The sequence below is a fragment of the Alosa alosa genome, chromosome 11 (assembly GCF_017589495.1).
Source record: "Alosa alosa isolate M-15738 ecotype Scorff River chromosome 11, AALO_Geno_1.1, whole genome shotgun sequence".
NCBI classification, from domain to species: Eukaryota; Metazoa; Chordata; class Actinopteri; order Clupeiformes; family Clupeidae; genus Alosa; species Alosa alosa.
The window spans coordinates 6,410,588-6,429,195 of NC_063199.1; the positions used below are offsets into that span (position 1 = coordinate 6,410,588).

Sequence of the window (18,608 nt, forward strand, 5' to 3'; positions counted from 1 at the left end):
CAGTATAACCGACCCAACTAATTTCATGAACAAGTCAATAATTACTGCTTTTATTCAAAACAATTATGGAGGTATTCTGACAATTGCCTGACTAATAAGTCAACCAATACTTTTGTTGTCAAAGTACAGCAGGTGGATGAGAATTCTAATAAGGTGGACACGCTTACTAACATATACAGAGGACAGACTTTGAAAGACATGGATGGACAAGGATGTGATTATTGAGCTTAGCCCAGAGAAAAGGAATATGCTCAAAGGCAGAGCATCAGGCTGACCAATAGGACCACTAAACACTTCAACAATTTGCTTCTCATTGTGTATTCTAATCCTGACAAATTAGACACATGATCTGCCTGTGTGAAACAGTTGGTGAAAGTCATTTTGGTAATTTGGTGACACAAGCCATCTTCAACTGTTTTTCATTACTAATGTGGAACGATGAGTTGAGAAAAAACATTCACTGCACAATTTTTTTTGAAAAAAAAAAAATGTATTTGTAAAATGAAATGCTACAATTCATCATGAGACGTATGAAGCTGCCTTCCATAATCTGTCACTTCACTGTTCATGAACGTTTCTTGGTCTTTCAAAATCTCGGACTCTGACAGCGTACCATCCCCATTCCCATCCATCTCCTTGATCAAATGAATGGCCTGTGAGGGAAAGAGGAGAGAACAGATGAGAACAACAATAAGGAAAACAACAAGACAAGTCATCTGCAGATTTCTAAGGTTTGAGGTTTGTACGATGTAAGGAACTGTTGGCTCATGACAAAGTTTGAATGCATGGATAACATGGAGAGGTTTCATGTATTAACCCTTAAAGGTGTAGGTTTTTGAACATTCTAAGTTCCGCAACAATTGACGGTTCTAAAATTCTATGTTGAATTCAATTCACTTCCTTTAACCCTTAAAGGTGTAGGTTTTTGAACATTCTAAGTTCCGCAACAATTGACGGTTCTAAAATTCTATGTTGAATTCAATTCACTTCCATTAAGTGTTGAAGTGAATTGACTTTGACAGAGGCAGAGGGCAACACAGTCTCCACTCACCTCCTCACGGGCGGAGCCGTAGCTGTTGGGAGCCACCCAGCGCAGCTGCTCTTCCTTGTTCAGTTTGCCGTCTCCGTCCTGATCGTACAGGTCCTTGAAGCGCACTGTCTCTTCTATCTCCCACTGCGATGGGTCACCTCCTGTTGAAAACAGCATCCTTACTTTCAATTCAGCATTATGAGTAAAAATTATAAAGAGGAAGAACAAGACCCCAGGAATAGTTTATCTGGCCTCTACAAATGTATATATATTTTTTTCTGTCCAGGAAACATCCATTACACCAGGGGTTCCCAACCTTTTTTGCCAGGTGACCTTATTTTGAGGTCACAAAACGTTGGACAACCCCAATCATTCACAACATCTCTGTTTTAACACTCAGTCGAGAGTGGATTTTCACCAAATGTCGTTTGTTCGTTTGGCTATTGTTTGCATGTCAGGTTGTTTTGCTACTTTGTTTGGAACATTGATCAAGCATGATTACGTCAATCAAACATCTCATGCGGGCTGTCTAAGTTTATTTTTATGTATCCAGATTGTTTTTTTTTAAATATTCTTTATTTAATTTATGTATATTTTAATGTAATGTACTGTCAATTGTAAGATACTCATTATCTCAGGCAATTTGAATTTCAGGCCACTCCACAAGCAGTCCTTACCCCAAGGTTGGGAAATGATGCATTACACTCATCTGAAACTCACTTCATATACAGCAAGCTCACAAATAGTGGTCTTCACCAAGTCTTTTTATAGTTGTACGGACCCATGTTTATTATTTGACAACATCTCCATAATGCACGTCTGTAACCATCAACCAATAGTAACTTACAATAGAAAGCTAATTATTGAGTATATGCTCAGGTTGGATTAAACAACAAAACCAACAAAAAGGATACAGTGACAAGCACACCAAAAACCAAAGCGCAACAAAGAGCAATATACTGTATATATCCATGGCCTGCAGTTTTATGCTCTCCTCTGAGATGTGTCCGCTGCACAGAGGGATAAATATATACAGCTCTGGGAAAATTAAGAGACCACTGCACATTTTTCTGATGTCAGCCAACCATTACTTCTATACTCTTTGCCGTTGCTGAGTGACATTTGAATGAGTTGACAGTCATAATCAAATTTGCAGTGGTCTCTTAGTTTTGAATACAACTCATTTGAATGTCACTTGTGAATGTCATATCATATATATATGCAGGGATTAAAGTGAAAAAAAAAAATCGTTTGACTGAACTTTTTTCAGGCCATAAGTCATACGTTGTTCATATCTACCTATAGAGATAGCACCCCTTTTGCGGTCGCGACCTATTGGTTTTAATGCACAAAAAGATGCAAACAGCAAAGTAAAGGGAGTATTAGCCTTATTCACCGCAGGGCGACCATTGTTTAAACCAAAACGAGGCTACAGGGTACACTTACTATAAAATTAATGCCACCTACAGGTGAATGCATAGAACATAACAATCCTATGGTTTGTGTACCCTGTAGCCTCGTTTTAGCCGCCAATGGCCACCATGTGAATAAGGCAAATTAAGAGTGTTCTTGATTGAGATTGAGTTTTCCTGATGAACAAAAATATATTTTAGTACCATCCCTGACCATTGCTGATTAGCCATTGCTGTTCTTTTCTACTGCAGCAATATTGTAGAAAGGCTTTAACACACTCTTATTTAATTACTTCAGGCCAAAAGTGTTTAAAGGGGAGATTTTTAAAAAAAAAAAGAAGAAGTAAAATCTATAAAATCAAGTTTGCAAGACTTCCCATTTCCTCATCAAAGTAACGAATCAGAACATTCTAGATATTGTTCATATTTCCATTTGTTGCCTCATCCGCATTTAATGAAAACATGGTAATTTTGAGTTTTACAGACAACTCAGTTTTCCAATGAGCAGCAATACTGTGTGTGCTCATGCATGCAGGAGGTCTGCGCATTTGATAACGACAATCTGGAGACGGTGCTTTTGTCTTCAGCAACAGATTGTATAAGGTTGACAAAAGGGTTGCGATATGGTGAGGGACAGGTCGTGTTGCGCTATGAAAGAACATGCGTAGCCTAAACGTAAAAACGGTCAGCCATAGATAAACGTAGCCTACCTCTGTCGTGGTGGCTAGTTGCACCAGGTAGTGAAGATGTCCTGAAGTGCACGAACGTTAACCTTATGGCGGTCTTCTGATTGGTGGCGTGCTAAAACGTTTTCCTATTGCATCCATAAACAATTTTCTTGCAGCGAACCGCGCAAAAGCAAACCCCCGGCGCTTTAATTTCTTTACACCATGGCTTGTTAGTTCTCCCCCGTTTCCAACAGCTGCCCATCTCCATTTATTTTATAATTAATTTTATGACAGCTAGTGGCCTTGCCAAATAGACGCACACAAATCATGACGCTAATATGCGAGGTTCTGGTAGGCCTACTGGTTATGGTTTTGTGCTATAAATGAATAATATTTTATAGCAAAGTTTTAAGTTGACTATTTTAATTGTATGGTTATTTTTTGTCAACATACACTCACAACCTACTGTCGTTAAAATTGAGGCCTAAGCAAAATAGGCTACAAGGCTGTCTGTGCGTCACAAACAGACCCCTTACTCAACAGTTCGCGATGATGACAGTGATTTATTATTTTTTTTATGCTCACACGCTCAGTCAAAACCTTCCGTCGCAAATTGTGAAAAACATTGTTGTACATGTCATAACAGACGGGATAATAAATTGCATAGGCTACGGTTTATATTACGTCGCTTTACACATAATGTTAGTTGCATTGATTAAAAACTGTAACAATAATAGTAGCCTACATCGGGTGGCATAGAAGGCTATCTGTTCAAGTCATAGGTGACACCCAAAATGAATGACCTCCCCTGACAAGAGTTCGCGATAGTAAGAAATTGTCTACATTGATGCACGGAAAGAACACAGCCTACGCTTCTTCTCCGAATTCGCACATACAGCTCACAATATCATATCCAAAAAAGTTAAACGGATTGGCCAACCTCATCAGCTGTCTCTAATGTGTCACTATAATCCAACTTTTAGACCGTTATAGTCCTCCGTATGTGTTCTTTGGAAAAGCAAAGGTGATAGCCCCTCCCCCCCTCCTATTTTTTTTCTCATCGGATCTGCATCGATCTCAAATATGACATTTCTAAAATCAAATTGACGGAAATCCGTCCTATGACGGAGAACTTTAATCCTTGTATATGTGTGAGCAATGCAGTATGCTGTGTGCACACTGAATGTTACAATGTGCTGATGTTACCATCGGGGCGAAGATCTCCAATGAACTCTTTCAAACTGATGAATCCATCTCGATCTGTGTCATATTCAACCAGCACATCCTCAATGGCAAAATCCTATAGCATGTAGGACAGAGAGAGATAAACAGCTGCTTGGATCCAATAGAGGACGAAACAAAAATTATTATTATTATTATTTTGGGCTTTTTATGCCTTTAATGACAGGACAGTGGAGAGTGACAGGAAGCGAATGGGAGAGAGAGGAGGGGTGAGATCCGGAAAGGACCACGGGGTGGGAATTGAACCCAGATCGTCGGCGTACGGTGCAGGTGCCCCAGCCAGTTGCGCCACAGCTGGGGCCACAAACTAAATTATTAATGTGTACATAAAAGGCAAGACACACTAGTATTATATCCACATTTGTTTCTTGTATACTTACAGCCATGTGGTCCACTTCTGAAGGGTGAGTGAAGGCAAGAAACTCAGTCAAGTTCAGGCCAGGTGAGCCGTCCACATCAGCAAAGTCAAAACGTCTCTTCTCCTTTAAGTGTAACTGAGCAACAAACAGATACAGTAAAAGCCAAAGCTTTGAGTTGTACATGTTTTTTTTTAACACAGCTGCAAAACACTCAAAAAATCTGTAACAATTATATTACATACATATCTGAGGGATTCTTCCTCAGGGTCTTCGAGAATGGTGTTTTCATCCACTACAACTAAGTGGTCATGCATAACCATGTTATACTCGTCCCAGGAAACAATCCCATCTCGGTTAGTGTCGAAATCTGGAAAGCGCTCTTTTGCATCATCCAGTGCGTATTTCCTGTACACCCTCTGAATCCACACAGTAATTTCCTCTGTGAAATGTATTACTGATTATTAGTTGTGGCTATTTTATATCCCACCACACATATTACTAACAAGGAGCATAACGGAAGACATCCATTCTTTGAGGTTCTTTGGCTAAAGCTACACTACAAGCTACTGTCTCAGTACACTTCATCTACTGTAGGTGCCTGGTCTGGTTTACAGACCCCCTATGACATACTGTAAGGCTTAAGGCTTGTGTTATCATTCTTTCAAATGAAAGAGAAATCATGGCTGTCAAGAGACCAACGTATCTGTGGTCACTGCATGACTGGTGAGGTTGAGACCGAGATGCACTTTCTCCTTCATTGTGATAAATTCACAAAACAAAGAGCTGAATTCTTCCTAAAACATATAGATATACCCTATTTCGACTCATTGAGCAGTGCAGAGAAAATTATTATAATACTGGGAGATGGGGCAAACAGCGCCTCTGGCTGCCCAGTTTGTCAAAGCCTGCCATGATGCGAGGGATCTCCATCTGATACTGGATCTCCATCCTATTTGTTTCTAACCAGCACCGTTGTTTATTATTGTCTGCTGGTTGTTATTGTTGTTGTCCCCCCCCCACTGTCATTATTTTTTATTATTACTACTGTATTACTATTATCACAATTACTATGTTATTATTTTTATACAGCACTGCTTTGGCAACAACTGTAAAAGAACAGAATTGAATTGAGAAACTAAAAAGGTGGGCCAGCCATGTGAAAAGATGGGCCCAGCCTACCACGGCCCTGTTATGATCACACTGATCACAGATTTAAAAATGCTAAGTGATAGCACAGGAATTGGCGTTTGTTTACGTTTATATTCAAATTTATTAGCAGACACTTTTGTCCAAAACAACGTACATTATATTTTAACCAGGGACACTCCAGAGAGGTAGGCCTATGTAGCTCACACCTCCCTTGAGTATTCCCAGAGAAACTCCACACAAGGTTTTGGTTTGGGGGACAGGCTGCCCCCACTTTGTTTCCAGTTTTCGGAGTTTGGTCTGCCTACAAAGACAGTTTTTTTCTTTTTTACAGTGTACTCACGGAATGGGCAGCTAGCGGTCATGAGGTGATGATTGCTGAATGTGACAAAAAATCGTCTGAGCTTGAAATTGTGTACGATGGCTGACTGCATCTTTAATCTACCCTGGAAATCCAGAGTTCTCGGGAGAGCACAATTTTGGAGGACTGTACACATTTGGTCATAGTGTTATCCGATTACGTCGAAGGTCGAAATCATTCAGAGTCAACATGGTCTAGTGTTATCCAATTGCATGCAGTGAGATTTTTAAATGCATGCTTGTTGCTGCCCCTCGAGTTGGGCCATTACATTGTTCTTTGCCAGACCCTTAATCTTTCTAGATTATCAGGGTCTGGATTTTCCAGGCTATCTTTAATCACAGACTGCAAACACAATCAAAACTTTAAATTTACCTGCACTTAAATATTTGTTCGAATCTGCATCAATCTTCTTAATGATTTCCCCAAGTCTTTTCTTCTGCTCTGAAGGACTCAGCTTTTTAATCTCTTCTTTATCCTAAAATATGAAAAATGTCCAAATATTAACGTGTGCACATACTGTAGCTCCTGCAACATCAACAGAGTTCCTGAGTGTCTGAGAACAGATGATATTACCTCAGTGCCCAGAAAAGCATTCATATCATGTTCAGGATTATGCTTCCCATCAACATAATGATCTTCATGGAACACTGTGTGGGCATTTTCTCCACAGACATAGTGTAATGCACACAAGGCAAGTGTGAATCCAAATATTTTCATCTTGATAATGGCACTTGAAAGTCTGTAGGGCTCAAAGGTATATTAGGTGAGAGGACACACAACGTAAAGATTCGGCAACCATCTAATGCACCTATTCCTGCACCAATCCTGCTGCTAGACACATGTTCTTCATGTTTTCTATCCCACCCTACTCTGCACCTGATGTACCCTTGGACATGCATGCCTGATCCATGCTAAGGCCTAGCATTTTAATTACATTGATTTCAATTAGGCGTGCTAGAAACAGGAACAGGACAAGGGAGCTCCAAGAGCAGGGCTGTCTGCTGGAAACCCTGTCCAACTCTACTGACCCCGCCAGTACTGCCGTCTAGTGCCCACTAATCTAACGTCACATCGAACTGGGTACAAATGACTGAAGCACAGAAAAATGTTCTGTACCCTCGTTACTTTGAACAAGCTAGCAAGTTAGCCGTCACGGCAAATGCATGCACGTTTTCTGCTACAATATTATTTCATAGTCTGACGCAAACCTCACCCAACCCAGACAACAAAATGCTCGTTGTTCACTCCTAATGTCAACGTAAATTACTACGTACGTCCCTATAACATCGTCAACCACCACCTCAAACAAACATAGACCTAGGACCTAGAAACATAGGTCCTACAGTTCACTTCACGCCAATTCCTCGATGTGTTTTTGAAAGGAAAGAAATGACAACCACTTGCGTGTAGCTAATATCGTTCTAGAACAGACAGCTAGCTACAAAAGCTTATAAAATACATCTTATTCTGTTTTCAAATAATATAAACAGAAGATATCTGTTCTCTCTTACCAGTTCTGCAACTTCAGTCTGGGAGTGAGAATATTTTTTTATCCCGCCCTCCCACTAAATTGGTTGCCATGGGAGAAACCGAGCCGTGACTTTTGATGGGAACACCCCTTGACCCCAGTCATGTCGAAAATGATTGGTTCACATTACTTTGTTTCCGCTCTGGTGAAAGTCCATTGGAGGACTCAGATGTCTGCAATTGCTATTTACATATACTTCCTGTTCGCTGCTATGCTGATTTAGCTGTCAATGCTAGTATGCTATTCAGTGTCGTCTGAATGTAGGCTGAGTTTGGATAGTTTCGTAAAGGATTGAACCTCATTATCGACCAAGAAACCATACGTCAATGTCCAAGGATAGCCGTCACGATGGACGACGGCGAGGTGCTGGTCAGCACCGACTTGGGCCAAGAGTGGGCCAAGGTGGTGATGGAAGGGAAAGATCTGGGAGCAACAGCTCAGGATCTTCCCATGGAGGAGGCAAAAGCAGGAATACGCCCGTGAGCATGGCCCTGAAGGTAATTATCATTCTTGGTATACTGAGTAAATTAACCATCTAATGATAGCACTGCCATCTTAAACGTGCAAAAACCACTGTGTTATGATAGTAAACTGGCTAGTAGGCTGGCCTAGCACTAGACCAATTATCATTCCAGCAGAGCTTAGCTACTGATCCGTTTACAGTAACCGTTAACAATCAATTACATCTAACTTTCTATTCTAATGTCATAGTCCAGTCTTACTTTCATGTTGTGTACCTTTTATAAACTACCAAATTGTATTTAAAAGGATACATTATACAAATCTATGAATACCACCTTATTGCTTTTGAAATTAAAACAGACCACAGATCATTTTTCTTGTCCCACATCCAATATCAATGAGACATCAAATAGGAGCAGGCTCAAATGATAAAAAGGTTATCAAGGTTATGAAGAATGCCATTTGGCAGAAAAGGAATGTTTTGGGTTATGAATGTATTGTCATCTTTTTAATTATCTAGCTAATTATCAAAAAGCGTTTTACATTGTCACAGTTCAACTGATATGGCAGTTCAGCCGAGCAGGTTGCTTACCTTAATCTCAGTGGAATTTTTCCAAAATTTATTGTGATGTCTTTAATTCTTGATGATATAGAAACCCCTGTTGTGAATCTTGTAAACACATGGTGTGGATGCATATGTGAGCAATCCTTCTGAAAGCTGCTCTGGTCATGAAACAACTGAGTGTGTATCCAGGAAAGATGATAGCCACTTTATTGCCTTGCCCATCTCGAATCATACATACATTAGCCTAGGCTACTTGTTTGCCTCCTACAGTAGGTGGCTAAAGGGGTTGAAATCTGAGACCGTGTACAGGCATGTTTGGATGCAGCACTTATCACATCTATAGTGTTTTGCTATGAGTCAAGTTAAGGGTTCAAAATACTGCCCATATCTATCACACTGATTTTTAATAAGGTGCAGGGATTTCCCCAAGAAAATTATTGAGGTGAATGGCTGGGATTGTTAGCATTTTCCCCAAACTGAACACACTTACAGTTTGGGAGTCACTGGAATCTCAGCCTGGAGATTTGCACCTCTTGCAGACTTTAGCTGTGGTCAAACTGCTCTTTGTCCTATTGAGTTCAATTAAGCCTTGATTTTTGCATTCAACCCTACTATGCACAGATGTTCTTGCATTGGTCTGATTTGGGATGCACCAATACCACATCTGGTATAAGGCCTGTGCTGTGTTTATTTGTGCTCATACAAATTCTCTGATATACAAATTCTCCCCTCACCAATAATTACACAATAAAGTCATGACACTACACAAGGCGTTGGCTGTAGGTTGTTTTAACACAAAACATTTAATGTTAAGGCTATTTTTTGTTCCTCTAAAGTTATTTTGCATGCATGCAAACAAATATACTATCAGCTGTCCACAGGTAGGCACCATTGTAATACAGGGAACATTATATAATAAACACTATAATACAGGCAACACAGGGAAGACATGAGAAATGTTTCTCACAGATGTGATTATTGCACATTTAAGTTAAAGATTAGCCTAGTTGTGTTGAAGTATGCATGCCATTTGCTTTTTTCTTTCAGTTTATTATGTTTGCTTCTTTCAGATGATCTTTGGCAACAGATATTATAAATGGTCTTATCATCCATGTCAAAAAGCCATACAAGAATGACTTGTTAGAATGTTATTGTTGACAGATGGGATTGTTGATATGTAATCCAACATACTACAGTGGCTGGCGGTTTTCTCACTTTAATGTTTGTTTGTGTCAGTGCTTAGTTACCGAGTGAACATTTGTGTCGCATGACTGTCGGTTGTCTAGTGTCAAATGAGCACAGCTTGGATCTGTACTCATTTATGAGCTGCAGCGCCCTTGAAAACGCTGCAGTGGAAAAATCTTTGACCTATTTTCTTAGCAGACACATGTCTTTATTTGGTTTATTAAAAATGTTGTGAAAAATGTTGTGTAATGAAAATACCACAAATGAGATGACTATTTTGCCTATACAGTAGTACCAGCAGCTTGTTCAGTTGTTAGTCCTGCGTTTGAAGTGGACTTGAAAGCTGTGAGCCTATAGTCATTTATTTTTCACAAGAGGAAATGTATTGTAATGAGCCCCTACTATTGAAATGACATGTTTACCTTTTGCTTTGCTACAGAAATAGTAGATTTTCCTCTGCAATGTGGCTAGCCGAAAATGATTCCCTTTTATTGAATTGCATTTTAGTGGCAGTTTTTAACAAAGACCACACCCGTCATGAGTTCAAGCATAAAAGTGTACTGAGAGCAAATATTTAGTTTGAATATGTGATATGTGAGACAGAAAGTCCCTTGGCAAAATAAACATGAGGGCCTGACCTGGGGGTTATTATATTTCATTTAGTGTGGATGCGTGTAATAGTGCTGCAGTATTTGACACACCGTAGACCTGTTGCTTTTGTGACGATTGCATGCAGGGACCCCTCTCACATCTTCTGACCTTATCCATCTCACTTTGTTTCAAGTTCTCACACTAAATAAGGGTAGATTAGGGTAACACACTGGCATTTTCTTTTTGTTCCATCACTAATGACTTATATCATGTGTATTTTCCTGTGTTTTTTGGACATTGGACGATGCTGTCATTTTGGTCCTTATAAAAATGCAAACCCCTCTTCATTATGCCTCTTTTTGCCCTGAGCATGGGGATAGTGGATACATTCAGAGCAGACATAGAATGGAAAACCATTTTTACCTTGGCTTTGTTGAATAAGAATAATTCAATGCATGGCAGGGTGACTGTTGTTTCCTCTTTCATATGCAAATCTCGGACTTTGTTCAGTTTCACCCGTTTTTTAGTGGTTATTTCAAAGACCGAGTGTGATGCCAAACACAGACTGTGACGCAAACCATCCCTCTAATCACCACCTTCCTTCATACGATTGGGAGATTCAGGTAGAAGTTTCTGGAGCCTGTTGTGAGTGATCTTTAGCTTTTGCTTTTAGCACTCTGTTTATCCATTTCTGTTTATCCATTCTATGTCATCTTTCAATTAACTAAAATGTCATTTTTATACAGCTTCAATGACCACTGAACCTAAGTGGCTATATTAAGGCGAGTTCCCTATCCCTGTGTTCCTTATATTACCACTTGATTCAGCACATTTGTTTTGATAATCCAGACAGCAACATAACAAAGTTGATGTTTTGACCTGATCAGTGAAACCTGCCATACCAGCAACACCCACGGATCACATGATTTATATTTGCCTTCCTGCACATTGCATGACCATTGTGTATGATATGTGCTATAAAAATGCATTTACATTTATTACATTTCTAAAGTCAGTAGAGTCAGGAAAATAAATCCCCTTGTTGTTATTCAACCCAGGAGTCTTTCCCCAAAACTTATATGAATATTTGCAGTGCGTCTTCATTTGTTGGGTTCTCTGTGGTCTTCCTCATGGTTTGATGTTTACCCATTTTTACGATCATCGCCACCTGCTTTGGCAAGTCAAAGTTTAATGATCTTGAATGGCTTGACACGTCGACAGTAGTTATGTTTCACAGACTGGTTAAAAAACATACTAGGTTAACTAATTGTGACTGCTTGGATTGTTGTCTGACCAATAGCACTTACTGAAATAGTTTTGGTTCAGCCTGTTTCGAGCAACTGGAAGTGAATCATGGTTGGAATTTCTGTATTTTTGTTTAACCTCTGCCTTAGCTGTCGATTGGTTTACTATTTGATTTGACTGTGGTTTGGGTCTGTTTTGAACCCCTGTGGGGGCCTGACTAGACCACAGTGTTGGGGAGGAGCTGTGGTGCATCAGGCATCGGCTGCAGCATGCCCCCTGAAATTCCGCGTGGGTTTGTTTTCATTCCCCAGCCGCTGTGACTCATGTGCTGCCAAGTCCAATCAGATCGCGCGATCGCCAGCCTCCACCGGGCTAACCGGAACGCTTCCTCCCAGAGTCCCCCAGGCTGTGGCAGAGAAAAGAGGAGAGTGAACAGAGCACGGGCTGAAGGGGGCAGGCCTGTCGAGTGCACATGACTACAGTGGGAGAGAGAGAGAGAGAGAGAGCGAGTGAGTGAGTGAGAGGAGGCAGAAGGCAGAAGACAGCAGTCTGTCAGGACTGAAGGATAGAGAGAGAGAGAGAGAGAGAGAGAGAGAGAGGCAGATGGAGTGAGAAAACTGCGCAGTGGAAAGAGAGCCAGACTGGCGGTGGAAAACGCACAGAGCGGTGCAGCAGAGGCACCGGTGTCCGGCGAGTTGGTTTGCAGCTGAGCCGTGATTAGGGCTGGGAGCAGGTCGGGTGAAAGGACTCGCTCAGCCGCGGTTAAGCAGCCAGTCGAGGCAGGCGGGCACATTGCTCTTACCTCCACTCTGATTGGCTGAGGAGTTGACACAGCTGGGACGAGTCACCACACATACACACACACACACACACACACACACACACACACACGAGGCGGCGGCTGGCTAGTTGAAGGGGGGCTATTTCCGTCCGCTGCTGTCAGACGATGGTGTCGCCCAGCAGGAGCAGCAATGCCGGCCGGGGGGAACAGGTTGGCTGAAGAGTGTGACTAAAAAAGTATGTCAGGGCCGGATAAGGACGAGGAACCTGCTTTCAGACTCTGCTTCTACTCTGTACGTACCCTCTACTATCTCCCCTACTCCCTCTCTCCCTCTCTCTTTCCCTCTCTCCCTCTCTCTTTCCCTCTCTCCCTCTCTCTTTCCCACTATCCCTCTCTCTTTCCCTCTCTCCCTCTCTCTTTCCCTCCTTGCCCCCCCGTCCCGTATCTCTCTCTTTTCCTCTCCCTGTTCTTGCAGTCTAACCCATTGCTCAGTTCCTCCCTGTGAACATGAAATTCTATACCTGACTCTGACTCTGCTGATTGTAAAAAAGGGGGACACTTGCCGTTAGGCTGACCCCAGCAGTGTGCCCCGTCCAGCTAACGACGACACCCTGCAGTTGGAGAACTATTTGGCTTCTGCCCTGCACCCTGCAGTTGGACTATTTGGCTTCTGCCCTTGTGTCAAGCCACTGTTGTTTTAATTATTGTGCAAAGGTCTCCATCCTGCCAGCGGGCGTCCGCAGCGCCCTGATCTGTGTTACCTGTGGCCACGGGAGCCAGGTGGCAGGAGTGTTTGGCCTCTTAAGTGGATGAGAAGGGCAGCGTTCGTCCGTTCGCTCACTCTCCCTCTCTCCTTTAATCCTGTGCCGGCTCCTCTTCTCTTCTTCCCGTGCTAAAAGGGAGAGGCTTCTCTCTCTCTCTCTCTCTCTCTCTCTCTCTCTCTCTCTCTGTCTCTCTCATCTGCCGCTTGCCAAAGTACAGGAGAGATGGAGCTGTAAATATTTACTGTCAGAGCGAGACCGTTGGCAAGCAATGTTTTTTTTTTTTTTTTTTTTTTTTTTTTTTTTTTTTTCTTTTTTAAGAGTTCCTGAAGTGGAGCTAATCTTCTCAACCTTCGTTGTCTCTTCGTCGGCTCATTTTACAGTGTCCTAAAGCTTATTGTCCGCAATCCCATTTTCTTGTTTGCCACCCTTGTTTGAGTGAGAAACAGAGAGAGAGGGTCTCATGGAAAGATGCTTGTCTTGCTCAGGAGAAAGTAGGTCAGTGGTGTGTATCAGGCCTTGGGACATAAAATGGTGGACGAGCAGGACAGTGCTCTGCTTATGCATGTGTGAAGCCTAATGAGCCCTGTGCAATACTCTGCTCAGGGAACATGCAAACGCACAGACTGCTCATTTGAGATGGAGCACGCTCAAGTTAACATGTGCACGCACTCAAGCCTTCTTTACATGTGTGTGTGTGTGTGTGTGTGTGTGTGTGTGTTTGTTTATGTGTCTATACATGTATTGAATGTGTATATATGAATGCTGGCTTGACTGTTTGTGTGTATATGTGTGTGCGCATCTTTGTGTGTGTGTGTGTGTGTGTGTGTGTGTGTGTTTTTATGTGTCTATATATGTATTGAATGTGTATATATGAATGCTGGCTTGACTGTTTGTGTGTATGTGTGTGTGCGCATCTTTGTATGTGCATGTGCATACATGTATCTGTGTGTAAAGACGGCTATTGTGAGGTTTGTGACAGAGCTTGGTCTTCTCTTCAGCCCTGCTCCATCCATGCCCACACGTTTGATGAGACTCCCAGTGGGTGATTATGGTCACTGTGACTGTGTGAGCAAGTCGTGTGCTACTTTGAGGTCTGCTGTTGCCGTGTCTGACGCTGCGGCAGTCACACCACAGCAGAGCAGAGCAGAGCAGGACCTGAGGGCAGCGTGATCCCGACGTTGTGTTTTGGAGACGGTACCAATGACTCATTCCCTCTCTGACCCCAGCTGTCATCTTCATTAAAACAGATTGTAAAGAACGGCTGTTAAAGGCGCAGTCTTCAATCCTGGTGGAGGGTTGCTTAGATTTGAGCTCCACAGCTAATCAAAATACGTGCCTCCCCGCCGTACATCTGAAGCAATATTTGTGTGGGAGCGCCGTCTGTTGACTGGCGGAAATGATGGTATTTACAGTGGCGACAGTGTACGCAAACACTGGTGGTTTTCTATGCAAACTCCCTAGACAGACAGCGTTGAATAAAGTTTTAATGGAACATGATCACATAGCGCGCCTCTTCTTCAAAAGCGTTTTAACAATTCAAGGAAAGGCACGCAAAGCCTCTGTTTGGCTGGGTCGTGTGATCGCTGCCCTGCCAGCGTGTAACTGACGCTAGCTCACAAAAGGGTCTTTTTTTGAGAGGGCAGAGACAGAGGCTATTCTTTAATTGGTCTCTCAGAGTGGCTCTGTGTGGAGTGCGAAGCGGGGCTGGTTCTTTGCATTCACGCCTGGATTCCTGAATCATGCTGTGTGTGATGACATTAGGAGAATAGGGAGAGAGGGAGGAAGGAGGAGGAAGTAGAGAGGATGGAGAGATGGAGAGTGAGTAGACTGATGGAGAACTGGCAAAGGAGGACGAGAAAAGAGCGAGAGGGCCGTAGAACCAAGCAAGCCAGCCAGAGACTTGGCATCCAATCAGCTCACATGACCCCTTCAGTGTCACAGTGAGTGCCAGGCAGAAATAAAAGCATAGTCCAGATTGCCTTTCTGTTTTGTTACAAAGCCCTACAGTGCAACGGTTGTGATATGCATTTTGCCTACCAAAGCACTAGCATTCAAAGCTTGCACAGCATAGGTGAATCGTTTTGATCACGCTTCTGTTTTGCTCAGTGTCATCATATTCTTCATGAGCTGGACTTGCTCACCCAGAATGCAGTATGGTTTTCTGAACATGAGTCAGGCAGCCCTGAGCTGCCGCTAGTTGTTTTGAATGTGGTAAATGATAGAGGCGGTGGATCAGTCATTAGTGTGCTCTCTGGTTTTATGCCTCTTTCACACCAAGCGTTTTGTGCCTCTCTCTCTCTCTCTCTCTCTGTCTCTTTCTCTCTTTGTGTCTTTTCTTTGTCTCTCGTCCCCAGGCCTCGTTCCAGCGCTCCAACAGCCATGACAAAGTGAGGAAGATTGTGGCAGAGGAAGGCCGCGCAGCCCGCAACCTCATCGCCTGGAGTGTTCCACTTGAGAACAAGGAGGAGGAAGGTGCGCAAACATTCTCACTCTCACTCACTCAAACACACACACACACACACACACACACACACACACACACACACACACACACACACATATATGAGTAAGTACTCACACCTGAATCTTTGATTGTGAAGCTCACTCATGAAGAAATATGTTATCCGTTATCTGAAGAAAAAGGATTGTGAGGGTTGATGCTGGACTTCCTATGTAGTGCTTTCTCCAGAACTCGTGGGTGGTGGGTTGAGATTTGGCAGTTCTTTCTCTCCATCTTTTTTGCACAGCTCTCGACATGGTCATCCTACTGGCTAGACGTGTACACATATACTCAGTCACTCACATATATTCTGTGAACACAAATACTCAGTCATCTGCAGTTTACAGTTTACATGCATGCATAAGCATGCAGCCACATTAACATGCCATCTACTTGCACACAGCCAAGCATGCATGCTTGAACACCTACATAAATTCATGCACAATTACATATTCCAATGAGTTCAAGTGCTTGAACATACACATTCATATAGACACACTCACACAGAAACACACACACACACACACACCCCACCCACCCCACCCACCCCACCCCATAATGAGATTGTTTTTCCTCTGAGCTTGTAGAGTCCCTTCACAGGAGCATCAGCAGATCTCTCGCAAATCACACACAAATGCAAAGCTCATTATCGGGTCGGCTGATGCCTGAGGAGTCTGCAGTCTTGTGTGTGTGTGTGTGCTCGCTCACCCAACGCTACACTGTGAAGGGGCCTGTGAAGAGCTCACACCAGGGGCCACTCAGTTCACTTCCCTCAAGCTGCAGCTACACACACACACACACACACACACACGCGTATGCACACGCACGTATGACCACAGGATTAACCACCTGTGTGTGTGTGTGTGTGTGGTTGCAGATAGATGGACAAGATTAGCTCAGATTGAGCCTACGTTAAGGAGAAGTAGACATCCATGTGTATGCTCAGGTTCAAGTCAAAAAACGCTCTCTGTCACAGGAAATGTTTGTGATTGCAGGCTCAAGTGCAGGCAAGCCATATAGTCTGTGTTGCAAGCATGCTCTGTCATGTGTTTCTGACTTTGCCAAGGCAGCACATATTTACAGTGTGGTGGTGAATTTGTGTGAAGAGCGTTCTGTACATCATGACCCACAATGCACTGGAATCTTTAGTCACCCTGACCGTCCCTCCTCACTGTGCACTGTAAGAGTGGACACCTTTTGTTTGTTTGGGAACTCGCTGTGGGAACGCTGCATTCCTGCACAGAGCAAAGGTTGTAAATGTCCGCAGGGCATTCGGGAGCTGTGAGCCGTAAAACAATCCTCCTGTCCTCTAACAAAGTGACACCATGACTCTCTTTCCCGCTGCGGTATCCAAACGTCTGTCACCTTGCTAGTCCTCTGCAAACAGAGCTGCACACATTGGTACATCAGCTGAATGGGAGCCGATGGGTCTCTGTCGCCCTCTTTAAGCAGAGGTTGAGGCAGAGCGTGTTTATTTGTCATCTGTCATACTGGTGTCTGTCATGGTCTCTTTTGCTGGTATGAATGACACTGAGACAGCAAGACAGTCAAGGTGTTATTATGACCGCCGCGCAGCGAAGCGGCGGTCATATAGGTTTAGTCATATATTTTTTTATTTATTTTTTCTTTTTCTTTTTTTCTTTTTCGCATGCCCAAATTTCCGTCAATGAGTCCCGGGACACTGAAAGACCGGGGTACACGAAACTTGGTGGGCATGTAACCCCACATGGATAGCATGGAACCATCGTTTTTCGTTTTGATCTGTAACCCCCCCGCTTGACTGGACCCCCGAAAGGAGGGTAGGGCAGACACAGTTTTCTGTGAATATCTCGAAAACCGTAGGGTTTAGGAGGACCTTTTTTTTTTTTGTATGGTGATCTCAAGGGGCCATGTCAACCCATTCCATAACCACTCATTTCATGTATAGCGCCACCTAGTTAAACACAAAAAAGGAAAAATGAGGTGTTGTAATTGAAGGTATCTGTGACCTAACATAGTCAAAACTGCAACGAAATTGGAAGTGTATGATCATTATGACACCCTCTGTATGCACGCCAAGTTTTCTGGAATTCCGTTCATGGGGGCCACACAATAAATTAATTTATGTTACTATACACCAACTGGCCTGTAGGTGGCGGAGACAGTTTTCTGTGAATATCTCGAGAACCGTAGGGGCCCAGGAGGTCCATCTTTTTTTATGTATGTTGGTCTTAAGGGGCATGTCAACCCATCCCATTACCACTTATTTCATGTATAAGCCCACCTAGTTAAAAATTAAAAAAAAAAAAAAATTGGTGTTTTCATTACAATATCTCTGGCTGACAAGGTCAAAACTGCACGAAATTAAAAGTGTAGGATCATTATGACACCCTCGAATGCATGCCAAGTTTTGAGTACTTTCGTTCATGGGGGGCCTTACAATAAAATAATTTATGTGTACATCTAGTGACATACACCAACAAGGATTCCGGGACACTGAAAGACCGGGTACCGAAACTTGGTGGGCATGTACCCCCACATGGATAGCATGGAACCGTCATTTTTTTTAGTTTTGATCTGTAGCCCCCGCTGGACTGGACCCCGAAAGGAGGGTAGGGCAGACACAATTCTCTGTGAATATCTTGAGAACTGTAGGGCCTAGGATGACCATTTTTTCCGATATGTTTGCCTCCAGGGGTCATGTTAACCCATTTCATGTGCACACATGTGCACAAACAGATACACACACACACACACACACACACACACATACATTCACAGTAATCATCA

General features: G+C 42.8%; 2 protein-coding genes across 6 annotated transcripts in view; one reads left to right on the forward strand and one right to left on the reverse strand.

Annotated features, from left to right (window-relative positions):
• Positions 1-21: 21 nt before the first annotated feature.
• On the reverse strand, positions 22-7,834 carry rcn2 (reticulocalbin 2). Its single transcript, XM_048256218.1, has 8 exons — positions 7,730-7,834; positions 6,792-6,957; positions 6,591-6,693; positions 4,954-5,150; positions 4,733-4,846; positions 4,317-4,410; positions 1,052-1,191; positions 22-653 (listed from the first exon to the last, which is right to left on the reverse strand). The coding sequence occupies exons 2-8, from the start codon at positions 6,933-6,935 to the stop codon at positions 510-512; spliced, it is 936 nt and encodes a 311-aa protein (XP_048112175.1). The 5' UTR covers positions 6,936-6,957; positions 7,730-7,834; the 3' UTR covers positions 22-509.
• Positions 7,835-7,931: 97 nt separating this feature from the next.
• The window catches only part of scaper (S-phase cyclin A-associated protein in the ER), a 106,899-nt gene continuing 96,222 nt past the window's right edge, over positions 7,932-18,608 (forward strand). The window contains exons 1-2 of one of the 5 annotated variants that reach the window (XM_048256212.1): positions 7,932-8,243; positions 15,694-15,811. In XM_048256212.1, the coding sequence (XP_048112169.1) occupies positions 8,073-8,243; positions 15,694-15,811 (289 nt within the window). In that variant the 5' untranslated portion in view covers positions 7,932-8,072. Of the gene's footprint in view, positions 8,244-12,211; positions 12,868-15,693; positions 15,812-18,608 lie in introns of those variants that run through there. The other 4 variants (XM_048256213.1, XM_048256215.1, XM_048256214.1 and 1 more) reach the window with 4 other exon arrangements.